Source organism: Geotrypetes seraphini, chromosome 6, assembly GCF_902459505.1.
Source record: "Geotrypetes seraphini chromosome 6, aGeoSer1.1, whole genome shotgun sequence".
In the NCBI taxonomy this organism is placed as follows: domain Eukaryota; kingdom Metazoa; phylum Chordata; class Amphibia; order Gymnophiona; family Dermophiidae; genus Geotrypetes; species Geotrypetes seraphini.
In genome coordinates, this window is record NC_047089.1 from 89505080 (window position 1) to 89531578 (window position 26499).

Sequence of the window (26499 nt, forward strand, 5' to 3'; positions counted from 1 at the left end):
AGGCGATCTCTGACGTTGCGTCCACTGGTTAGTGTGACGTGAGCCTGACTTTATCTGACGGGACAGACAGCAAGAGCGGCTGCGCTGAATTTATGGGGAAAATAGCAGGCGGTAGTAGGACGTCTTGAAGGATTCTGGGTACGTAGTTGAGTCTCTTACTTGTACGTGAACGCAAGCACGCTACTTCCTGCTTTCGGCAAAGTTGGACGCCTCTGAAGGGGCGGTTACCGAAGGAAAGCTGCCGAGATTAGTAGCGGCCGATTTCAGGTATCAGTTGGAGGGGGGGGGGAGGGTGCTGGATTGTGGACCGTAAGGAGACTTATCCTCTGGTCTCCCGTTGCGCGTGAAGATGGGTACTCGCCGTATGACTTGGTATCTCAGTTAATGTTTTGGATTTCTGTTTAGAACAGGGATTTTCAACCACATAGTCGATCAGGTTTTCAAGATATCCACAAAGGATATGCATATTCATTGTGGATATCCTGAAAACCTGATTGACTTGGAATGTCCCGAGTACAGGGATGGAAATCCCTGGTTTAGAGTAAAATAACTTATTTTTCATTTATGTTTACCTTTTGAGGAAGTTAGGAGGGGAAGCAAAAGGTTTAGGGCTTTGTACTTAGAGGTGGTAAGAGGAAGGATAATGGCTAATTCTCTTGATTTAAGAATTGGCTCTCCTGTGGGATGCAAAATATTTTTGCCTTAGTGTTATTTTAAGGCTGTGGCACTTGGTGTATTATCAGAAAATTTTGTGCAAGGCATCTATTTTCAAAAAGAAAAACCTATAATTCTGGAAACATATAGAAACATGATGGCAGATAAAGGCCAAATGGCCCATCTAGTCTGCCTATCCGCAGCAACCATTATCTCTTTCTCTCTCTGAGAGATCCCATGTGCATATCCCATGCCTTCTTGAATTCATATGATAATTAAGGAGACTGGCAGAGAGGGTAGTTGCTACTCGGGCCAATCCCACACTGATGTTCAAAGGGGTTTTTAACTGGGCAGTTAAGAGACTCCTGCCTGGATAAAACCCACTGAATAACCTAGCAGATGATATTCAGTTGCACTTACCTGGTTAATATCACTGAAGATCCTCATCAACCAGTCATATACAAAACGGTTGGGTTAGGAGTGGGCTTGGGATGGGGCAGAGCACCTGCTTAGCTGGTTTATTAGCAATTTTTAGTCTGCTAACCAGCAACGTAAATGTAAAGAGGCTATCCTAACTCCCCCCACCCTCTTTTTAACTAAGGCCAGTGTGCTGAATGCTCTACACTGCTCCCGACACTGAGTTCCTATGAGTGTCGGGAGCAGTGCAGAGCATTCAGTGTGCCAGCCTGTGCTAAAAACAGCACAATTTTGTAAAAGGTGGGGGGGGGGGGGGGGAGCGCGGTTATGCAGTATAGTTAACCAGGTACTGGTCTGAATATTGTCTGGTGCTCAGTTAACTTCCAGATGACTGCTGAGACCCAGATATTGTGTCAGGAGCTGTGCATGCACCATTAAATATCTGGAGTCTGTTCAAGCTTGTGACTCGCACCACTTAACTGCTACAGGCTGAATATTGGCAGGACTGTTTTTACTTCTCCTATGCTGATAAAATGACGGAAAATAAACAAGTTTCTGAGAGCACATAGCCTTATTTTAAAGGGGAGCTTTGTGAGTCCCTTAAAAAAACAAAACTTGTCAGCTTTTTTATTTCAGAAATTGATTATTTTAAAATTACTAATTAAATAAAACTGTCCATCAACAACAAAGCCCTGTCAACATTTTTAATTCTTCCAGATTTTACAAAGGGGGAGCAGAGTCAACTGAACCTGTCAACGTGGATCACTCTTAAGTATAGAAGGAAGTTGGTGTAATGTAGGCACTCAGCCTAGTTATCTTGGTAGTTGTATTTTGCTGTCGGAGCTTCTCCATTGCTTCTGTTCCCAGCTTTAATAGCCCAATGTTGAAAGCTTCCCTTATGTCATCTTGACCTTGCCCAGTGCATCCCAGATTGCACTATGTGGGGCAGGGCATCACCATTTTGAAGATGACAGTGCCTGGGGCAGGAGCAGAGTCTAAACTGAAGCTATGCCTATTACACTGGTCAACAAAAAAGTTTTTCTTTGCTACTGAGAACTTAAGTATTTTTACTTAATTTAATGACACTGATTTCAGATCTTTAATTGAAATTCAGCTAGCATGTCAGGTTTCTGAGATACATGTTACTGATTTTTTAAGACAGTTAGCCCTATCGGCACAATATTGCGAGTATGAACTGTGTCCCACCAAACTTGTGTTAAAGAGTTTACTCTGAAAACAAACACAAAGACAATAAGGAGACATGTTACAGCATACTGTATATTTACACCTCTCTTAACTCACACAAAAGTGATGTCAGCATGTTCAGAAATGTTTGAGACACTTGCTTTTATGCTTGTACTGTACATTTGTCTCTCTTTGCAAAAACAAACAATAGAGTCCCATCATACTGGGTTTGAACTTTCCCTGATAATCTACTTTCCATCACCTTGAAATCTTGATGAAATCTTTCCCTATGCTCATTGCTGACATCACCAAGATTGGGTGGGAAGAAGTCGAGGTGAGATGTAACAAGTGCATTTTAAGTGACATTCTGGCACCCATTAGCTCAACGGTCTCAAACTCAAACCCTTTTCAGGGCCACATTTTGGATTTGTACATACTTGGAGGGCAGCAGAAAAAATAGTTAATATCTTATTAAAGAAATGACAACTTTACATGAGGTAAAACTTGTTATAGTTTATAAATCTTTCCTTAATTGCTCCTGATAATTTCAGCTATACACAGCTGTGTATAGCTGAAATTATCAGGAGCAATTAAGGAAAGATTTATAAACTATAAAGAGATTTACCTCATGCAAAATTGTGATTTAGATTCTAATCTAAAGTATCAACTGCAAGAGACAAGATTTTGGTGTAGTCCTTTAGGCTTTTTTGTAGAGGGGAGAATCAGTATTCGACTTGTGCCTTAAGTGTCCCTTGTCGTGTCTGCAACCGCCTTCACCTCCTCCAGCACTGGACACAACCGCCATCTTACATCAAGCAGTCACTGCCAGGAGAGGTGCCAAATTTTGAGAGAGTTCACTAGATTACGTACTCGCGCACAAGCTGCACTGCCTCCAATGGTTACCTTACGCTCTGGAAAGTTGCCCGCCTCAGTGCTGTAACCTCATGCAAGCGCTTTCCTGCATCTGTACGCGATTGTCCTCTCCACTCCACCTCACAATCGTGTACAGAGGCAGGAAAGCGCTTGCATGAGGTTACAGCAGTGAGGCAGGCAATGTTCCAGAACAATGGTAACATACCGAGGGCCTCAAAATAGTACCTGGCAGGCCACGATTTTGAGACCACTGCATTAGCTGATATGCTTTCAGCATGTTCTCCACAAGCTCAGCATAATTATTTGATCTGTGATTACCAAGAAAATTCTGAACAACCAGAATGTTTCCCATACTGATGATTCAGATGGGTTCAGCTTCTGTTTGAACGCATCATCAAGGATCAGTTCACGGATTTCGGGTCCAACAAAAACACCTTTTGATTTTGGCTTCACTTTTCTCTAAACCAAATGTACTTCTTAGGTGCTCATTGTGAAGTACAGTAAAATGTCCACAGACATAACAGAAATTATCAGGATGGTTAACACAACCTCGTCTGTTCATAATTATAATATCTTAGATAAAAACAAACAAAATATAAAAATTCACAGGTAGAAAAAGCATTACGATGACTTTTTAGTATAAACTTTCAAATTACTAGTATTTGAATATCCATTCTTCCAGCTCAGTCAGTGAAACAGCTCTCCTGAAGTTGGAAGTCAGGAGCCAGTGTTCTTTGAGAGCCCTGTATTGTGGGCTTTAAATCCAGTCACCAAAGGGTTGATATTCAAAGCAATTTAACCAACCAGAAACGGCTCCTAGCCGTTAAATTGCTTCTCTGAGGCTAACCATGCATTTTCTACGGCACTTAACCAGATAGCATCACTGAAAATGTCTGGTTAGCACCCAATTCAAAACCAGCTATTTATGGGGCATTCTAGCTTTATGCGGTTCATCATAGCCAGATAAATGTTGAATATTGTACTTAACCAGCTTTGTTTTCACCAGTTCCATATACCCAGAATTCAGTCTTTGAGCCTGGAAATGGCCCAGCATTGAATTTCTGGGGATAGCACTAGCAGTGATCAGCAAGACGCTAATAGCTGTCGGCTGAATATCAGACCCCAGGTGTCACTCTTCACAATGATTATTTTCCCCTTTCTCCGCAGTATTCCCAGCTGATGTGGAGTGCTAATGACCCATCTAGGGGGATCAAATCTCAGACCTTTCACACGGCACTGTGTAGCATTGCTTTTGAGCAACTCGATCAGAATGCAAAATCTATTTCTAAGCATTTTTTGGACTTGATCCTCTTGATACTTCTGTTGAACATATCAGATCACAGCTAGAAGATGGCTTGTAAATACTGCAGATAAACAATGCATTAAGTATATCCACACAGGATGTGTGCATTGCTGAAAATCTCATAGGGGGGAAAAAAACCCTGACTTCAGTGTATGAATTGGGCTCAAGTTCCTTAAAGTCTAATGGTTTTGATTTGCCTTTTTTTCAACCCTTGTTTTCATAGTGGTTTCAAACAGCTGGCACTGAAGCGACTATAGAGTAATTGCGGAAGATTGTGAATGCTCTTATTTGGCTGTTCAGGTAAGAAATGAGTCATCTTTTTTTGTTTTGTTTGTTTTTAATGATGTCGGGCATGGAACACCTTGGGTCAGTGTAGGGTTCTATATTTAATCTTATATTGTGGGCTGCTGCCCACAAAGTATGGGGCAGTATAGAAAGTAGTGTGATAAAGGCTAAGGGTCCAAAAGAGCCCATGGGTGGGAGAGTAGGGGACTTGTGGTTATTGCTGAAGGTGATGCCTGGTGACTAGACAAAGTGGTTATGATACAGGGTTCCTGGCCTCAGGACTGTTGCTGCAGTGGCCAGACAAGGAAGAGTAAAAGGGACTTGCTTTTTTAAATGGGTGAATTCCTTCCCAGTTATTTATGAATGAATGCAGTGTGTCATAAAGCCCCCACTGTTTTCAGTGAAACTGGAAGAAAATTGAATGGGGGGGGGGGGGGAAGTGACATTAACTTAAAAGAAAAGAAAACAAATAACAAAGTCCACATATGCAGCCTCCCTAGCATAAGGGCCCACAACCCACCCTGGTTTTCAGGATTTTCACAGTGATTATATATGAGATTATTTGCATTCCCTGTTTCCATTGCATGCAAATAGATCTTATTTGTATTCATTGTGGAAATCCTGAAAACCAGGCTGGGTTGTGGGGCTGAAGGACTGTATTTGAGGACTCCTGCTCTAGCAGCAGAATTGAGCCTTGATGTATATACTGCCTTATGAGAACAGCCTCTATACTTCTCCCTCAGTATTCGCGGGGGATAGGGGCAGAGTCGGACCGCAAATTGAGAAAAACTGCAAATATCTGGCTCTGACCCACCCCCGCCTCCTTCCCGCCTTCCCCTCGGCATCCCGGCCTTACCTGGTGGTCTAGCAGGCTTTCAGGGCAGGAGCGAATGGGTAGGGGGAAGTGTATTCTGAAGATGTAGATCTAATGAAAATTCAAAGAGAGTACAATGTACACACTGATCTAGAGAATCAAAACAAAACTGTTACATGTGCTTCCTTATATAACCTCTGCCCACAACAACATAGACAGATACTTAACTCAAGAGCTCTTGTCAATGCTATGTGCTTTACAACTGTATATTTAAAAGCGACTCCCAGCTAGTAGTGAAATGATTTTTCTTTTTATGAACATCTTAAGGCTGAAGAATTTAGAAATTCTTTTCATTAAGGGTCCTTTTTTTTTTTTTTTTTTTTACTAAGATGCACTAAGGAATTAGTATATGTTAAATGCTATGTAACCCACAGGTATATAATGGGCTGCGCGCATTTAAAACACACTAAATCTTTTGGTGCACCTTGATATACAACACTTAGAGCTCCTTTTACAAAGCCGTGATAGTGATTCCTATGTGGCAAATGCGATGAAGTCCTTTTCAATTCCTATGAGGTTGATTACATTTGCTGCACCGGAAATCACTACTTTGGCACTGTAAAAGCAGTCTTAAGTGTTGTATACCAAGGTGCACCAACAGATTTAGTGCATTCTAAATGTGCGCTGCCCATTATATACCTGTGGGCTACATGGTACCTTGGGGGAAAAAAGTTACTTCTGTTTATATTCGAGTATATATGGTATCTGAGGTTCCACATCCAGGAGCAGCATTTCCAGTTGCGGCTCTACTCTTTGGGTTGGTGATGGCACACAAGACCTTCCCCAAAGTGATAGTGGTGTTGGCAGCCCATCTTCACTTGTCTTATAGGAAAAATCTATCCTTTGGGGCAAGAGATTTAACCAAATTTTCCATAAGGTAAGCTGGAACAACAACAACAAATAAGTTGAATTATATGGAAAATTATTTTAAAAATTTAAGTTTGGCTTCTTTTATATCTTTTGAAAAAAAAAATTACTGTATGCCAGTTTAAACAAGAATCAGACAGTTCGGATGTGTATGGATAGTTTGAAACTTTCTGGATATATTGCTGGGATCAATAACTTGAATTTAACTACTTTGTGTTTTTTAATACATTTACAGATTGAGATAGGATTTTGAAATTATTTTATAGGTTTAGGAGACATTACTTTTGGGATATTTATGGTGTTTTCCCTGACTTGAGGGGTCCTTTTATGAAGGTGCACTGATTTATTCTTATGGGCATCTTAGCAATTAGTGTGCGCTAAATCAGTTAACCCACCTTCGTAAAAGGACCCCTTAGTGAGAAGTACACAGAAAAGAAGAAAGAAGTTCTTATCGCATAGGTCTAGGGGGCCTGTTTTTTGGGTTGTGTTTTGTTTTGTTTTTTGTAGGGGGGTTCTCTATCATTTCCCTGTAGATGTTATATTTGGTATAAAAATGTCAAATCTATATATTTTTTGAACCTTCTCAATTGAATGAATACATTTCTCAGTGATAAGACTGCTTTATCTGTTCCCAAAGGAGTACAGGCTGGAACTTTCCTCAATCAGTAATTCCTACTTGCTAACTACAGGCTGAAGTTAACCCACTTTTGTTGGTGCTATTTTCATGTCTTATCTTTTTCCGTAAATTTGTATCTCCATATGATTCCTCTGTCCCCTACTATTGTGGACTTTATTTAAACTGTCCAGGTTCCCCAGCAACTGTGGTGATGGCACTGGGGATTAGTCCTCAGCCCGCACCACATGCAGACGAAAACCCAGAGCTGGGCCAGGATGTCCAGTCTGATATTGACTGGAGGACGGAAGGTCCGATTCCATGCCCTTATTGTCCTAGGAAGCAGTTTCCCTGGCAGAGTCTGATTCTCTGGTGGAAATTCCAGCTGCAATTCACATAGCAAATTAGTTATTATGCCCAGAAGCGCTGATGCCATATGTAACCGCCACACCATGGGGACTTCTACCCTGGTCCAGGTCCTCCACTGATCGGTGGCTTTGGGGAGTCCTGCCAGTTCAGCTGAACGAGGATTCCCTTGCCTGATCACCTGAACCAGCAGGTAGGGAGCATAGGTGCTGCGTCTCTTTTTTTAACAGTCAGGCAGGAAGAAGAGCTGTGCTAGTGATGCTCTGTTGAGCAAGTGCCAGGCACAGTTACTCCCCCTTTTACTGGCAAAGCTTCACATAAATATTTTGCATATAATTTGCTTACAATCGTGCTGAGCATCGCTAGTAAAAGAAAAATTGCTCCCACCACAGTATTTTTTGTTTTGGTTTTATATAGAACAAATAGTCTCATAATTTTGTCTGAATGTATTTACAGCATTGAACAAGTTCTTGGATGAAGAGCTGTTGGTCAGTCTTTCCACTGTCAGCAGTGCAATTGCCAGGACAAGTCTTGCAGGCCATTCTCTGTGTGTGGAGTCAGTAGGGGCAGTCGGTTTCCTTGGCAGAAGATCCTAAGAACATGGTAACAGGACAGGTAACAAATAATTTCCCAGCTCTGAAAGGTTGAAATTGGTCACTTTTAGTAACACATTTACTAGGTAAAGTGAAATTGGTGCAAAAATCTGATGATAGCTGCTGCATGGCTCTGAGGTACTGGCAGAAAAAAAAAAGGGAATGCACACTTGGAGGAGAAGAGAGAAAATTTTATATTAGGATTACACTTTTTTTATTGAATTGGGTTTCATTGTGAAGTTTAGTGCCTCTCCATTCTTTCATTTTATTACCTGGCACTTTTTTTTGTGGTAACATTGTCCAGGTGAGAAATAACTACATAGTGTCATGGAACCTTGTAAAGAGAATTGCAAATTTAATCTATATGTGGATTAAAGACTGATAAATATCTTCAGGATCTGCCTAAGTTTTTCCCTGCATCAAAGAAGAGGGGAGTGCATGAAACAACATAGGGATTGTAAGGTCATTAGCAAGGAAGAGGTCTATAGCCATTTGCAGATTTAAGTACCTACACTTTGTATTTAGATTTGACATTCCTTCTAAACATCTTTAATATTTTTGAATGAGTGCGCTAAAAGTTTAACTTTAAAAACATTAGAGATTGTCTAGACTCCTATTCAGCCATGTTTCCCTAGACTCCTGCTTCAAAGAACGGTAGTACAGTGTTTAAGGTAACTCTTGGAGGAAACATCTTTATAGTTCTTGAGGATGGTGAGGGCAATTGAGCAATTTGAAAATTTTTTGGTGTTAACTTGTTTCTTAACATTTGTATGTATTATAAATAACTTAACATCTTACTTTCAGAAATTATACTGAGAATCTAACTTCTGAATAGGATGTAATAGTTCAATTTCACTTGCAGGTTATTAGTAGGTATAATAAGTCTATACCAGAGGTCTCAAACTCACGGCCCAGGGGTATGTTTATCATAATCGCAAAAGAAAAATAAAACAGTTTCTTAATCATATGTCTCTTTAGCTATAAATTACAATATTATTATTAAGACTTAGCCAAAAGGAAAGATTTATAAACTATAAAGAGTTTTACCTCATGCAAAATTGTTATTTCTTTAATAAGACATTAACTATTTTTTTCTGAGCCCTCCAAGTATCTTCAAATCCAAAATGTGACCCTGCTAAGGGTTTGAGTTTGAGACCTCTGGTCTACACTGAAGTTTGAGAGACCTGAGTTTCAATGTACTCTCATCCATCCACATGGGCCATTGGAAATGCTGCCTGTATCCTAGTGTGTCAAGTTTAAGTTGATAGTACAGCCAGATGAGACCATGTTCAGAGAATACCTTATTTGCTTTTTGCAGCTTGTAGACTTCCAGTGGAAGCTGGGGGTTGCAGTGAGCTCAGACACCTGCAGGTCTCTCAATCACCCTTATGTGACTGTGATGCTGAAAGTGGCAGACTACTCTGGACAGATCATAAGCAAATCCTTTGAAATGACCATTCCTCAGTTTCAGGTTAGCTATATATATATATATATTTTGTTAGCTTTTTTTCTAACCTTGCTTTTATTCTTTGGTGATCATATGATGCGTGTAAAATGATGTTATACATACCAGGAGACTTGCAAAGGTAGGTGGAGAGACATAAAAATGTACTTATTTGCATATGTGAACACAGGTAACAGTGACTTAGCTTTAATGTGGCAGATGAAAATGTGTGTAGCTCTGTTTGACCCCTGCTTGAGAGCACTATGCTGCTTTGGTCTTCATGTTCTGAAAAATAATTTTCCAGACCAATGATAGTACAAAAGACCAAATGGTATTTCTTTTAATTCTGGCAATTTTCATCAAAGTTCAAGATGGGAGTGAGGAAGGGAAGGCTATATTTGGGTAGTGCTAGCCGGTAAGCTTGCTTTTTCCCTATTAGCTTGTGACCAATGTGATGGGGGGGGGGGGAAATCAGGGCCTTGTCCTCATTACTAATTCTCTTTTCCCAGTTCTTAAGGATGCCTGGTCTGAAATACTTTTTTAATCCTTACTTGAACGAATATCATTTCAGCCTTGTTATAAGTAAGATGTCCTGATTTTTAACCAGAGACTGTAAAAACTATCGGTGCAACAGAAGGGATTGATTTGTGGGGAAAATAGCTAAAAACAGCAAACAAGTGTTTTTTAAAATAAATTTACAATTCATTTTCTCTTATTTTTAGAAGCATTGTTTCTTTGGGTCAATATTTGTACCCAAGACAGAAGAAAAAGATGGGGAAAATATATTGTATTAAGTTAGAAAAACAAACAAAAAACAAACAGAAAAGGAGAAATAGTTGTAAAACTATTCAAATCCTTGTACATTTCCTGACAACTGAGGGCTTAAAATCTAGTACTAAGTAGGCTCAACTTGTGTATACAGCTGTAGGCTATCCCCACTGTCGGTTTCATCTAGTCACTTTCTGTAGAAGATCAGTAGGGGGAGCATTGCTGCTTTATGTCAAAGGCTTCTCAGGCTCTGTATTGACATTAAGTAGTATTCAATAGGGTTGTGCAGCCAGAAAATATTTTCATGTTTCTGGGAATGTTTGTTTTTATTTGTTTTGGGTTTTTTTTTTTCCTTCCTTTGTAAACAATCTTGTCATTAAGAACCTACACTGTTTGCAAAGAATGTGCACTTTTCCAGATATGCATATGCTATCTAGAAAGTATGTATGTGTTTTTCTGTAAATAATGCATACTATTGATGACATATAGTAAAAGAGCCCTGTGCGTGTTTTCAAGCTGCAGTAAGTACTAGCAGGTGCATATTGCAGCTTAAAATGGCTTACCATGGGATGCGCTGAAGCGTCTTGTTGTAGTTTTTAAATGTGCATGCACAAATCACATGCTAAACATTTTTACAATTTTTCTGGAAGAGGGTGTGTCTGGGACAGAGTGTTTCTGCACTAATCAGCGCATTTCAAAAGTTTTATGTAACAGCGCTGTCTGTCTACAGTCTCTTCTTCTGAAAACCGCTCTGAACTGTTTGTGGTATTGCAGTATATAAAGTTATTATTATTATCTACAGTGCCACGCAGGAATAGCGCATGAGCCCTTACCATGTATAAAAAAGGTGGTGGTAAGAACTCATGTGATAATTTTTAGCAATGATTGTGTTCATGGCACCACTAACATGGGCCATTTTTCCTGCTGCAGTAAAAATGACCTTAGTACAAGGGAAAGACCCAGTTAAGGGTGCTCTTAAGGCCTTTTACCCAAACTTTGTAATAGGTCACCAAAACTTTGATTTATTTTTTTTTCCTTCTCACTTTCATTTCCCAACAATATAAAAAGACTTCTAGTGCAATAGGTGTGTCATTCTGAACAGTAGGGTGTCCTCCCCATGTTTGTGAGCTATTCAGAAGGAATCTATTCCAGATGTTCAACTCTTCCTCTTTCTCTAGAGGGCTCTGTTGTCCCTTTCAGTTTTTCCTTTCACCAGTGAGCTGGAAGGTGTCTTTCTGATCTGCTCTTTGTATTTCTTTATTTTTGGCTTTTTTTCTTTGCAGTTTTTGCTGCTATCAGTGCACCAGAGCTCCCCAGTGCGAGAGAAGTCTCTGCCTGTGTGGAGAAGCAGACTTGGGTCAGCAGCCAGTGAGTTAATCCCTTTGGGGACGTTTGGCCAGCCTGCAACAAAGCTTTGTGGAGCTCAGGGTCTATATCCCTACTGAATCACAGGGGCTTGAGCATCCACAGGGGGCTCTTTAGGTTGCCATCTATCGCTCCACCTTCCCCTCCCCCACCCCTTTGTGAACGCAGTTCCACAGTGTTGAGGATCAATATGACTTTGGTCTGCCTAGCAGGCCGAAGATCTTGGCATTTTGAGATCTGGTTGAATGAGGTAGGGATTCTTCTCCCTGATCCAGCTACTTCTTAGAGTTGGTGCAGGCTTCAGCACCTTCACAACACATGTCAAAGTGAGAAAGGCTATTACAGCCTATGGACAAAATTGGTGGGTGCTAAAAAAAACTTATTTTTGAAGGTTTCTTTTCTATCCTGTATGGTCCCCCCACCTCTAAAATCCTTTTTTTTTTTTTTGCCAAATATATTTTATTGCATTTTTGAAAAAGTTAAACACACAAGATTGCAAGGTGTACACCAAAGTCAAGTGAGTACCAAAACACAGCCCAACTTCACCTTGTACCAGGTCTGCCCCCCTTCCCACCCCCAGTCCCCAATCTATACAACAGAAAACACAAATTCCAATCCTGTGCAGTCCCATCATAACAAACTCAAACATTCAATAAATGGCTACGTGCCCTAGGCATTAAAGTATCCCAAAAAGGTGTCCAGCAAAGGCAAAATAACCGTCCCTGAGCAGAGTCCAAGGAAGGAAAACAGAGCCTCTCCATGGAAGCCTGGTGAATCATCAATGTTCTCGAGCGTGAAAGTGTCGGAGAATCTGTTGAAATCCAGCAGAGCAAAATAGCTTTCTTCCCCAGTAACACCGCTTTAGACAGAAAGCTGCAAAATCCCTTCGGTGCAGACAGGGGAACATGATCCAACGTAAACAGCATCACCGGATCCAGTAGAAAGTTGTAATTCCACATAGTTTGTATATGTACATTGATCTGATGCCAAAAGGCAGTGATCCAAGCACAAGACCAGAACTGGTGACCCAAAGTAGATGGTGAGTGAAGACATTTGAGACATTGGTCAGACATACACATTTTAGCTCGAAATTGATATGAGGTAGACCTATAGAGCCTGTGCAAAAATTTGTAATTAAGTTTAAACAAAATAACATTATGAGTTACCCGGGCTGTCCGAAAAGTCCCCCTGCGGATCATGGAAGCAGTCACCTCGCAAGGAAGATCCTGAGTCCATCGTAAAGCAATAGATTCATAAGATGGTTCACCTAAATGTTCCTGAAGGTGGCGATGATGAAATCGCAAGGGAATTTGTACCTGAGCCGATAAGCTCAACGCCTCAGAGGGATTCCATGCAGCGATCAGTGAGGGACACTCTCGGCAAAGTGATCACATATGAGGAGAGTTGAAGGTAAGAAAGCCAGTCAGTGGGCCTCCATCCATTATCGCGTTGAAGTTCCTCAAACGTTTTTAAAGATCCTGATGAATGGACTAGTTGAAAAATATATTGATTGGATCGCAAATTCCACACTCCAGTAGACACTGGGTCCAGTCCCGCTGTGAATGCACAGTTGCCCCTCAAAGGTAAGTAAGGAGTCACCTGATACGGGATCCGAAGTTGATGACACAGTAATTTCCAGAGCAGTGGCGTACCAAGGGGGGGGCGGGGGGGGAGTCCGCCCCGGGTGCCAGCCCTAAGGGGGTGCTCCCGGCCTTGCCGTTCAGTCCCCCCCACCCCCGAAAGACCGCTCGCCCCACTGACCTTCCTGCACCATCTATGAAGCAGCCCGCAGCAGGATCGCGACGTCAGTGATCCCTGAGCTGCTTGGGCGCTGCTTCCTGTGCCGCGGTCCCGCCCCTCCTCTGATGTCAGAGGAAGGGCGGGACCGCGGTGCAGGAAACAGCGCCTAAGCAGCGCAGGGATCATTGACGTCGTGATCCTGCTGCGTCTGCTTCATAGGTGGTGCGGGGAGGCCAGGGGGGCGAGCGGTCCTTCGGGGTGGGTCGGAGCATCAGGCCTTCAGGGTGGGGCGGGCGGGCAGGCAGGCAGGCTTTCAAGGGGGAGAGGGGTGATAGGCAGGCAGGCAGGCCTTCAAGGGGGGAGGCAGGCCTTCAAGGGAGGGAACAGGCAGGCCTTCAAGGGGGGGGACAGGCCTTCGGGGGGGGTGCAGACCTTCAAGGGTTGCAGGCCTTCAAGGGGGGGCAGGCAGGCCTTCAAGGGGGGGCAGGCAGGCCTACAAGGGGGGGGACAGGCCTACAAGGGGGTGGGACAGGCCTACAAGGGGGTGGGACAGGCCTACAAGGGGGGGGACAGGCCTACAAGGGGGGGACAGGCTTTCAAGGGGGGGAACAGGCCTTCAAGGGGGGGACAGGCCTTCAAGGGGGGACAGGCCTTCGGGGGGGGGTGCAGGCCTTCAAGGGTGTTCAGGCCTTCAAGGGGGGGACAGGCAGGACTTCAAGGGGGGCACAGGCCTACAAGGGGGGGGACAGGCCTTCAAGGGGGGGACAGGCCTACAGGGGGGGAATAGGCCTACAAGGGGGGAACAGGCCTTCAAGGGGGGTGCAGACCTTCAAGGGGGGACAGGCAGACCTTTAAGGGGGGACAGGCCTTTGGGGGGGACCCTGGTTTAAAAGTACACGGAGAGAAGGGGGTGTTCAAGGAGACATGCATATGCCAAACTTTGGGGGGGAAGAAATAATGGGTCTGAAAATAGAGGAGATGGAGAAATGATGGACAATGGGATTTAGGGAGGGAGGGAAGGAACAAGGAGAGAAATTGGATACAAGGGATGGTGTGGAGGAGGGATAGAGATACTGGATAGGAGGGTAATTGGGAAAAGAAAGGGAGAGATGGTGGACTCTGGGGTGGTGGGGAAGGAGGGAGAGATGCCGGATGAAAGGGTAGTTAAGAAAAGGTGGATCTGTGGAGGGAGATGAAAAAAAGGAAAGATACCAGACTTCCTGAGGAGGGAAGGGAAATGGAAAGGGAGGACAGAGTTGGCAGATGGATGGGTACCATGCAGAAAGAAGGAGACCCTGGCAAGCAAGTTATCAGAAGAAAACCAGAGCCTTGGACCAACAAGATTTGAAATATAACCAGACAACAAAAGGTAGAAAAATTAATTTTATTTTCTGTTTTGTGATTACAATATGTCAGATTTGAAATGTGTATCCTGCCAGAGCTGGTGTTGGACTGCAAACGTGAGCTAGGATTTAACAGAGAGAGGAAAAGTCCTTTTTGTTTCTTTATTTTATTTACACCACAGCGCCAGTGTGGTTAGGAGAAGCCAAAGGGGGTGAAAAAGCTATAAAATCCACCAGGAGTTTTGAAAAAAATCACCCAACTGGGCAGGAAAATCGAATTGAAAAACCAATTCAATAGGCTGAATCGAATCGAAATTTTTTTTCCTGAATCTGGCAGCATTAGTTTGCGCTACTGTCTTAGACTTTAGGACCTGGGATTGGGGAGAGATGGCATCCTCAGTACTTTATAATGCAAGTGAAACGAGGATTTGGTCAGACTTTTGAAGGGTCTGCAGAAAAAAAATATTGTATAGGTCGGGGACATGAGACAGCAGGAAATGGGAACTTTTCTTCCTTCTATTTTTGTGAATGGAAAGGCTGAGGATGTCAGAGAGTTCAGTTAAAATAGGTGCTTTATAAGAAAATATAATAATGTGTTTTATAAAGTTTATAGCATAGCTGGCCTACCCAGTGAGGTGTTCCTAGTGGTGGTGGTGGCAGCGTGTCAATGTGTTGAGAGGAAGAGGTGGTCTGGGAAATTCTGCTGAGCAAACTCCGGGCCCATTTCCACCCCCCAGTTAGTCCACTCCACTCCACTCAACTGGTTCACCCACTGAGTGGGTCTTTGGGTGTTGTTTTGGGATCTCTTCCAGTGGTTTATCAGTATCTCCTTCTGGTCCAAGGAAGGAAACTTTGTTATCCTTAGCATTGACCTACAGAATATGTTTGTAACAGCGCTGCTTGTGTGGCATTAGGCTATGTAGTGATTGAAAGAAAAAAACAGACCTTTGCACATTTTTGCACGATATGGTGGGTGTATGAGGAGATTCACATTTCCTGCACAACTAAGTCCATGTGAAGTTACCTTGTGCTGTATTTGACATCTAGCAAGGTCTCTGTTTGAAAGGAAAGATCTAAGCTTAAAAATGAAGTGGCCAGAAGTTATGGTAAAAGCAGATAGTGTAGCTGGTTTTAAGAAAGATTTGGACAAATTCCTGGAGGAAAAGTCCATAATCTGTTATTAAGACATGGGGGAAGTGTCTGCTTGCCCTGGATCGGTAGCATGGAATGTTGCTACTCTTTGGGTTTTGACCAGGTATTAGTGTCCTGGATTGGCTACCATGAGAATGGGCTACTGGGCATGATGGACCATTGGTCTGACCCAGTTAGGCTATGTTATGTTCTCATCTGTAGGGGCCTTTGTTTTCACTTCTTATTTTAATGTATTTTTTTTTTCTGAGAACTTATCAGTGTTTTTTATAATGGGAACAAAAATGGAAGAGAATTAATGTGTGGGATGAGGGGGTAACTAATTTCTTCAGCTAAATAATTCAATCCACCTCAACCAGACATAGGAGAACTCACGCACCATTCACACACCCTCCAACCAAAAACGTCAAAAGAAAAAAACTGTTCGACAACCTCCTAGCCATTCGAGCTGCAACACTCGACCCCCAACTCTACAACCTATTGACCTCGATCATAAACTACAAAACCTTCAAAAAAGAAATAAAAACCCTTCTATTCAAAAAACACATAAACCGAACTAACACAATCAGAACTGTCCCAAGCATCACCTGCAACTACTCCATATGTACTTCTGATGTCATGACAATTCAGACATAATTTATGTTATGTTATGTTTGGAATATAAGAAAATTTTCACTGCCTGTTTCTATTCTGACCATTTATTCCGTTTCATGGTCATTACAAAAAATATTTTTTTACATGGGGGGGGGGTGTCAAAAAAATGATGGGCCCTGGGTGCCACATACCCTAGGTACGCCACTGTTCCAGAGACGCCGCAAAGGCAGTAGGAAGAGATCCCGTGCAGAAGAAGTTTTCCTTGGCAAATGAGGGACATGAAGCAAATAACTAAAATGGTAAGGGGCACAAAGTAGAAGTTCGTGATTGGAGGCCGAGAAATGTCCAGTGCCCCTAAACCAGTCATTCAAATGTCTCATCTGACACGCCTGAGACATAAAATCCTTTTTTATGAGGTATTTTACTTTTTGTTAAGGGGTTTTTGAGCTGGGTTTTTTGTTGTTTTTGGTTTGTTTGTTTGTTTTTTTTGGGGGGGTGCCAAAATGCTGCCATGGTAGCCTTGGATTTCCCAATTTCTTTTGACAGTTCTCAAAAACCTTCAAATCACCTTGTTTTGCCTCAACACTGGCAGGAATGGAGTTCTCAGGCTCTTTTACCTCTAATTCTTGCTAGTTCTGTGCTGGATGGATGACGGAAAAGCACCCTTACACCAAATGCTGCACAGCACGCGAAGGGGAGGTGAGAGCGTTGGGTTTAGCCTCCCCTCAGCCTCTAGGGCTGAGTAACTTGGGGAGGGGGCTGTCTACTGAGAGAAAATCTCTTCTGGAGCCTTGGAACAGTGGTGTACTTAAGCATAAGAGTGTGCAAGCCATGGAGCCCTAGAGTCCTAAGGTGGAGTTACCTAAAGGGGGATTGGTGATGCTTACTAAAGCCTTTCTCTCCTGAATTTCATTTGACATGGAGAGCTTATTTGGATAGCCGGGATACTCATAAGCCAGGGATCGCACAAAGGGGCTTGGGCTGTGGCTGAACCTTTCTGTGATCCTGTAAACCTTTCTGACGGACTCAGAGGGTGAGGGGTTAGTCTGTACGCCCTTGCTGTCACAGAGCAAGTCTTCCCTGCTGTGAGATATAGGATCGCAAACAAGAGCAAAAACGCAGGAAGGAGAGGGAGCCCTTGACCGAGGCCCTGTTCAAGCCTTAGAGCTTATTACTGACTCCCCGTGGAAGTTAGTTAGATTCACAGCAGACCCCTTCCACTCAGTGTTCTATCCTGAGTGGAGAGCATAGCTCACATCTTTTCCCTGGCATCCTGATATGAGCGAGATGCTCCTGAGGGCTCTCTAAAAGTAACCAAAACAATATCTAGGCTGTATCCTATGGCAGAAGAGTGTCAACAGATGTTTGTTCAGCCTAAGGTGGATTCTTTGGTTGCTCAGGTAACCAAGTGCATGTCCCTGCTAAGTGAGGGAGGCATAGTATTAAAGGATATGCAGGATCGTAGAGTGGATATGGTCCTAAAAAGGCAGTTTGAAGCTTTGGCCTTAGAGATCAAAACAGCTGCAGCAGCCTTGTCATACCAAGATGCGTAGGCTCACCCTGGCAGAGAACAAGCATTTGCCCCAGCTTTTGCTAGCAGGGGTGGAGTATATAGCCAATGCTCTCTGACATCATTAGAGTCATGAGCAAAGTCTCGGCTTATTCCATTTCAGCCCGCATAATGCTCTGGATCAGGCAGTTTGTGGGAGATTCCACCTCCAAGGTTATTCTCAGCAGACTCCTTTTCAACAGACAGATGTTGTTCAGAAAGGACCTGGAGAATCTGATGGCCAGTTTGGCAGAACACCAGCCAAAATCTGCTGGACAGCAAATCACAAACCTAGAGGTTCTGGACAGTGCTAATTTTCATAATTCTATGCGCTTTCGACAGTACTCAGGAGGAGCCTCATCTCAGATATTATAAAGATCAAGACAGATTCACAGGATCTAAGCAAAGCCAAGCCTCCGGTCCTCATCCCTCTTTAATCTCCAAGAAGGCACAGTGATGTCAGGGCTGAAGTTTTTTTCCCTGAAGATAGGAGGAGGGCTCTCGCCATATGCAGAGGTCTGAGAACAGATCTTGTTGGACTACTGGGTGCTGGAGATCATTTGGGGAGGGTACAAACTCGATTTTGCCCATCCCCTAACAGACTGATTTGTGGACTCCTCATTGAGATGCCCAGAAGTGTCATGCAGAGTCTTAGCAACAGTACAGAGAATTGTAGAAATTCAGGCCATAGAACCAGTGCTGCCAGAAGAATTGGGGCGGGACTCAGCAAGGAGTTGTTTCTTCCCCAAAGTAGAATAATTCAGAGAGATCCTTGAAGAAGAGACTTCCCTGAGTAGAGAAAGCTCAGAGAAACCTAGCTGTGGGTTGCTACAGAACCCTAGGAAGATATGAAATTGTTAAGTGGGATTTGTCCATGTGAGACACTGAGAGCTGGACTAAAGTAAGCCAGTATTTTGTGATGAATAAACTGTTGGGGCATGGCAGAGATTGACCATAGCCATAGACTGGAGTTAAGTATATGAAAACAAGAGAACTAGTCTGCTGGAATAAACTGATATCATATGAAGTGAGAATTATGTTGAAACCCCCGAGTCTGTGAAGAAACAGACTTGGGAACTGTGAGAAATAAAGCTTTTGTTGTGCTTTCCAACTATATCTGCCTGAGTGTTTGTGTGAATGTGCAGGATTCCTGGAAAACCCGGCCAAGAATGTCTCACAAGGGTTAAAGAAAAAGGACCAGATTCTGAGAAAGTTGGATGTGAAGAGAGTCCTCCTACATTATCTGGATGTCACCAATGATTTCCAACTGTCGGACTATCTACTTGTTCTTACCAGTCAGGCTAGACGCAGTAGACTGGCATCTAAGGCTACCATCTCGAGGTGGATACGGATGGTCATCTCAACACCTCTTGATGACTGTGGCAAGCAATCACCAGTCTCCTTGAAAACATATTCCACAAGAAGTGTGGCTTCTTCATGGGCAGAAAATTAGGTGGTTTCACCTGAGGAGATTTGTAGAGCCTCCCTACACCTGCAAAGCATTTTTCCTCTCTTCTCTATCCCAATGTGCAACATGTCTCCTTCTATCTCACCGTCCACCATCTCTCTCATTCCCTCCTGTGGGGAAAGAGAGGGAACCAGGGTACCTCTCTCACACCCCATCTACTGCCACATCCAACATTTTGTCCCTCTCATCACCTGGACCAGTGTCTCTCAAACTGACAGTGATGTGCCCTAAAGAGATTCTGGGTGTGCCATGAGAGATTCCAGAATTTTACTTTATTTTAAAAAATTCCCTTCATAAGTATACACTAGAATAGATGACATGTACATCACATATGCAAGTCTGTCAATGTTATAAGTGTCTGTGTACTTAAGGATACAACCTCCCAGACAAGCATCATTCTTTGACATGATTGGTTCTTGAGAACTAAAGGCAAGTAATTTTATTTTTATTTTTTATGCAGTAGTTATCCTAACTTGAGCAATAAAGTAATTAAGACTTTGTTACCATTTGGATCTTCTTATCATTGCAAACTTGGATTTTCAGCTCTGACAGAAATTAAATTGAAAAAAAGAGAATAACTGCAGATGGTGGATGATGAAATGCATGTTTTCTTGTCGACTATCCAGCCACGTTTTTGAGTTAATTTGCATTCGAAAACAAGCACATCCATCACATTGATTAGCAATTATGTCTAGTTTAACCATTATTACAATTACCCATATATATTTGTAGCTTAAAGAACTTTAAATAAATAACTCTCAGATTTAATTTTCTGTTGATGTTGCAATTTTATTATTTCAATTATAATGTGCCACAAAAAACATTTGCTCCATTTAGTGTGCCAGAGCTAAAAAAGTTTGAGACACACTGCCCTGGACTGTGTGCAACATCTATCGCCCCTCTCCAGCACCATGATACGTACATCTCTCTTTACACCACCATATCCAATATTTCTCCCTCTTGCATCCCTTTCCATCTGTCCCACTCTTCTCTCTCCACCACAACATCCAGTATTTCTCCCAACCCCCTCTCTAACACCAACAATTCTTCCTTTCCCCATGTGCACCATCTTTCTTTCCCTCCTGCTCCAAACAACCAATGTTCAAACATTCTCTCCCTCTCTTACCACCCCCACTGATAGCATTATTTTCCCTTCCTTCCTACACACACCCAGCCTGTGCAGCATCTCTTTCTCTTCAGGCCAGCAGCATGCAGCATCTCTTTCTCGTCAGGCTGCATGCTGCTGGCGGCTGACCCGGAAACCTTCCCTCTAGCGTATTTTGCACTGGGGCTCAGACTTTGTGACTGCAGCCCCAGAAAGTATGTGACCTTAGATGGGCCAATAAGGTAATGTATTGTTTGAACAGCTCACCAGGTCACAATCCCAACTGTAACTTTTGCTACAATTTGAGAAGCTTTGCCACAAAGTGCTCCATTTTCATTTTGAAAAAAACATTAAGCTGTTATCAAGTTGTCTTAAAAGTCTCACTCGCTCAGTGTAGGCCTTTTTCTGTTGTAGGACCAAACATGCAGAATTCATTGCACTCGCATGTGATTTTTGTTTCAGAAAAAAATCCAAGCCTTTGTGGATACTTAATGGAAATTGTAGCTTCAATAACACTTTTACCCGGAGGTCAGAATGGAATCCATGTTGGGGGAGGTAGAGTCCAGCCTTTTTAGCAGATAGGAAAGGGTGAGTAAAATTTCCAAATCTCCACTAGTCCCATCATAATGGAACTGGGCTCTTACTAGTGGCTCCAGGAAGATGTTTTAAGGTGCTAAGCCAACTAGGCAGAGGCAAGTAAAAGACTCTTTACAGAATTACCATTAAATAGCAGTAACTAAATACAAAAATGGAGTTACTACATCCCACTTCTCCCCATCCCCATCAAAGAGGATGAGGACTCCTCCCCCCTTCCCAAAGGCCTTGGAGCAACTCAATCCCTGCCTCTAAACTCCTCACAGGAGCTCTAATCCCCTTCCCACATACCCCCAGCACATGCAGCATCTTTTTCCCTCCCTTCCCACACAGTACACCCACGGTAGCTATCTTCCTCTGGGTATAGCCACACTTGCTTTCTTCAGGCCGCCTGCAGCATCCTTTCCTACATGCTGCTGGCGGCTAACTCAAAAGCCTTCCCTCTGATGCAAAATGTGTAGGAAGAGTTGCTGCTGGTGGCCTGGAGAGTGGCTGGACCTGGAGAAAGATAGTACATCTGTGGGAGCCCCAAACTAACCACTCCCATCCCCTTAGGATCTCTGCAGACCTGCAGGGAATCCCCACAGACCATGGTATTTCTGTTGTCCCCATTCCCATGCAGCTCTCTAATTTGTAGTTTGAGGAGTCTCTCTGTACCCCTTCCTTCTTATGTTTTTCTATATAGGGCTATTGCCTGCTTTGGTACAAACTGAAGTGGGTAGCAGAACCCTCTGGAAGAGGCTTTGAAACTACTACTACTACTATTTATCATTTCTATAGCACTAAAAGACATGCAGTGCTGTACATTTAACATTCATTAGACGGTCTCTGCTTGGAAGAGCTTACAATCTAATTTGGACAGGCGGACAGAACATCTCAGGGTTGGGGAGATTCTGGTAGAAGGAATGATAGATACATTGGGTATAGGTGTCTGACAGTGAGTGGGAGTTGAGTGTTGAAAGCAGTTTCAAAATAGTGGACTTTTAGCTTGGATTTGAGAGTGTGGCACAATGGTTAAAGCTACAGCCTCGGCACCCTGGGGTTGTGGGTTCAAACCCACGCTGCTCCTTGTCACCCTGGGCAAGTCACTTAATCCCCCCATTGCCCCAGGTACATTAGATAGATTGTGAGCCCGCCAGGACAGACAGGGAAAAATGCTTGAGTACCTGAATAAACTCATGTAAACCGTTCTGAGCTCTCCTGGGAGAACGGTATAGAAAATTGAATGAATAAATAAATAAAAATACTGCTAGAGACAGTGCACTACATATTGATTCAGGCAGCCTGTTCCAGGCATACGGCTTGGCAAGAAATAAGGGATGGAGTCTGGACAGAGTTGGCAGTGGAACAGAAGGGTACAGATAAGAGGGACTTAGCCGATGAACGGAGTTCATGGGGGGGAGCGTAAGGGGAGATAAGGGAAGAGAGATATTGAGGGGCTACGGAGTGAATGCACTTGTAAGTCAATAAGAGAAGTTTGAATTGTATTTGGAAACGGCTAGGGAGCCAATGAAGTGACTTGAGGAGAGGGGTAATGTGAGCATAGTGGCTCTCACAGAATATGAGTCATGCAACAGCATTTTGAACAGATTGAAGGGGTACGAGACGGATGCGTGGGAGACCTGAGAGAAGTATATTGCAGTAGTCTAAGCGTGAGGTGATGAGAGCATGGATAAGTGTTTTGGTAGTGTGTTCAGAGAGGAGAGGTTGGATTTTGGTAATATTTATATAGAGAAAGAAGTGATAGATTTTAGCAGTTTATTGGATCTGAGCAGAGAAGGAGAGAGAGGAGTCAAAGATCACCCGGAGGTTGCAAGCTCATGAGATAGGGAGAAGGAGAGTGTTATCCACAGAAATAGAGAACAATGAGAGGGGGGAGGTGAGTTTAGATGGAAAGATAAGGAGTTCAGTTTTAGCCATATTTAGTTTGAGATGGCAGTGAGACATCCAAGTGACAATATCGGACAGGCATGCTGAGATTTGGATTTGAATTCCTGGTGTGGAGAGGTAGATTTGGGAGTCAGTGGAATAGAGGTGATATTGAAAACCATGGGAGGAGATTAGTGTACCGAGAGAGTGGGTATATATGGAGAAGAGGAGAGGGCCCAGGATGGAGCCTTGAGATACACAGATAGACAATGGATGGCTTCGGAGAAGGATCCACCATAACGTACACTGAAAGTACAATGGGAGAGATAGAAAGCAAACAAGGAGAAAACAGAACCCTGGAATCCCAGTGAGGACAGCATGTCGAGGAGGTGGTGATCAACAGTGTCAAAGGCAGCAGACAGATCAAGAAGGATGAGAATAGAGTAGAGGCCATTGGATTTGGCCAGGAACAGGTCGTTAGAGACTTTAGCAAAGACATTTTCCATAGAACGGAGAGGGCAAAAGCACAATTGAAGCAGGTCGAGAATATCATGAGAAAGAAGGAAGTCTAGGCAACGGCAGTGAACAATACGTTTGAGTAGTTTGGATAGGAAGGGGTGGAGGGAGACGGCAATAGTTGGAGGGGAAGGCAGGATCCAGTGAGGGGTTTTTGAGGAGAGATGTAACTACGGCATGTTTGAAGATATCAGGAACTGTTGCAATAGAGTGTGAAATGTTGAGGATGTGACAGTTGGAAGGGATGACAGTGGGAGCGATGGCTCTGAGTAGGTGGGTAGGAATTGGACCAGAGGAGCAGGTGGTAGGTTTGGGGAAGGTGAGCAGTTTCCTCTTCTGTGACTTCAGAAAAGGTGGTAGGGATTGTTGAAGGGAGGTTGGCAGAGTGGACAGCTGGCAGGGGTGGTGGGGGAGGTGACATGGTTGAGAATTCAAGGTGGAATGGATTCCTTTTGCACAGCTCATGAGCAAGGGGAGAATACCCTACTATCTAGAATGATGCACCTTACTAGAAGAGATAATTAGCAAGGTAAGAACCTAATCTCTTTATGGGAATATATCATCTTTTTCTGTATTTTGAAACAAATGCTCATCCCTAGTATTTAAATTTAGCTGAAGCCATGTGGTGATGAGAGCATTTCTTATATCCTATTAAGTAAACTGGACTTTTTCTATATCTTTTCCTTTTGCGTGTTCCTTATTTTCTTTTATTAATCTGTCCTGTTTTTCATTTTTCAGAATTTCTTCAAACAGTTCAAGGAAATGGCCGCTGTTATGGAAACCATTTAACTCTTAACACGTTCTCATTTTGCGGAGCTCATGTTTGATCCCCTTGTGTACCAAGAACTTTTGCCCATGACATGGGACAAGATTCGGGTTGGTTTAGGCTTTCTATTTGCCATCACGTTTGCAAAATTCCTGAATCACTTGAATGGAAGCTAGCACCAATGTTTTGTCATAGTGTGAGTGACATTTTGGTCTTAGGGACATTTCTTCCTCCATATGGATCTTCCACAACTCTCAGTATCAAGAGCAGTGTTTGGAACAGATTTTTTTCTGCGTGGGAATATGTGAACAGGAGCAAATGTCTGCAAATTAGATAACTGTCTTTGGTAGTAGAAAAAAAAATCAACCAATTATTAGTGAAGCATAGAATGTTAATGTTAGCAATGTTTAGCCATTAGAGTGGGAGATGGGAGACATGGGCATTATGTAATGTTCCAGCTATAATTTGGTCTTAATTTGTCTCTTTAGACCAGGTAGAGAAGTCCATGATTTGGTAACATATAACTGGCTTATGCATACACAGTGTTAATACAGGAAGAGATGATTCCACGCAGCCAAGTAATCCATTGTAATTATTGTACAGTGAACAGAAGAGTGTATATCGCTTTTCTCATGGCTCTTGGATCTAGTTCTAAAAAGCCTCTCTAAAAGCTACCAGAATCAGCTCCTTTTTTCAAGGGTTACAGTCTGTTTTTTCAGGCTATCAATGGGAAATGTCTCTGTTATTAATTATTTTTTGATCCAAAAGCTATATGAATTTTTCCAGTTTATGTCTGAATTAAAGAAGTGAGTTACCCAACATTTACTTTTTTCTAAAATTGCCTTACTATAGACAGCATTCCTAAAATTTACACCACCTTCAAAATAAAAATCTGTAAAAATATGCTTGCACAGTTTGTCAGGGTAATGTCCCTGCTGCTTTTCATTTGTTTTGTTTTGGGGGTTTCCCTCTTGACACATAGAATGGTTTTTGATCTATAGAAATAAAATTTGAAATTGTTCTGAGATTCTTCCCCCATCTTTGTTTAAGGAAGAAGGTTGTAGTGTGGTACAATAGGATCATTTTAATGTTCAACAACCAGTTTCCACAATCTAGTTACTTCTTGGACCTTATGCAAGAAAAATTCTTAATTATATTATTAAAACTTATACACTGTTATATTAGCCATGTCATTTACTTCCCCACACCCATCCCTTTTTTTTTTTTTTTTTTTACAAAACTGTAGTGCAGTTTTTATCACCGGCCATGGTGGTAACAGCTCCGACACTCATAGAAATTCTATGCACATCGGAGCTGTTACCACTGCGGCTGGTGTAAAACCACACTACGATTTTGTAAAAGTGTGTGGAAGGGGAGTTAAAGAGGTTCATAAATATAAAAAATACATAAACTCCTGGATTTTTTACATGGTGCCCAGAATTGTGTGTGCCCAAAATTTGTACATAAATTAGAGTAACAAGTCAATTAACATAAATTGGGTGCTAGCAACCAATTATTGATAACACATTCATTAAGTTTGCACCCACATCTGGCTGCCTAACTACTAACATGTAACTCAAAACAGGGACGTGGCCATGGACTCGTCGGGAATATTTCAAAAAAGTGCCTGGAATACAACCCGGCCTCAGTACACCTAACTTGGGCACCAACATTTATACCAGGTTTCAGCAGGCATAGGTCTGACGCCTAAAGTTTTTTTTTTTTTTAAGTTCAATAAGTTTTATTTAACTTTCCATAAAATACAAAAAAGGAAACAACAATGAAAGCAATACAGAAATGCAAAGAGTTGCATAATCCAATACAAAGCCAAGCACAGTATAAAGCAGTAATATCAAAACAGAATGAATATACAATATGTATTCAGATAAAATGTAAATAACCCTAGGGATACAATAAGACAGACATTATTGCTCAAGATAAGGGGAAAAAGAAACATCCAGCAGGAGCCGCCAATTCTGTTCAAAAGAGAGGAGAGACTTATTCTTGTAAGCGGCAGCTCTTTCGTATTTAGCTGTGACACATACCATGTTCCACCACATAGAGAAATTAACTGATGAGAGATTTTTCCAATTTTGTAACACTAACTTTATGGCCAGGTGTAGCAACAAAAGGAAGAGCTTTGTGTCTCTCTCAGGTAAGTCAAAGTTCAGAGTGTGAGTGCCAAGGAGCACGATTGCA

The 26499-nt window shown here is 42.5% G+C and overlaps 1 protein-coding gene across 4 annotated transcripts; it reads left to right on the top strand.

The window, feature by feature from the left end:
• COMMD6 (COMM domain containing 6) lies at positions 1-25327 on the top strand. 4 transcript variants are annotated; one of them, XR_004539965.1, is made up of 6 exons: positions 129-267; positions 4656-4732; positions 7894-8052; positions 9349-9501; positions 21018-21143; positions 24273-25327. XR_004539965.1 is itself a non-coding variant. In XM_033950241.1 (5 exons), the coding sequence occupies exons 3-5, from the start codon at positions 8038-8040 to the stop codon at positions 24321-24323; spliced, it is 219 nt and encodes a 72-aa protein (XP_033806132.1). In that variant the 5' UTR covers positions 1-138; positions 4656-4732; positions 7894-8037; the 3' UTR covers positions 24324-25327. The 4 variants fall into 4 exon arrangements, 3 of the variants coding, with proteins under 3 accessions (XP_033806132.1, XP_033806131.1, XP_033806133.1); XM_033950241.1 differs by lacking the exon at positions 21018-21143 and having other exon boundaries at positions 1-138; XM_033950240.1 differs by lacking the exon at positions 21018-21143.
• Positions 25328-26499: the final 1172 nt, after the last annotated feature.

Coding starts and splice junctions, on each gene's coding strand:
- COMMD6 (XM_033950241.1), top strand. Junction 9,502..24,272: donor TGACCATTCCTCAGTTTCAG/GTTAGCTATATA, acceptor TTCATTTTTCAG/AATTTCTTCAAACAGTTCAA.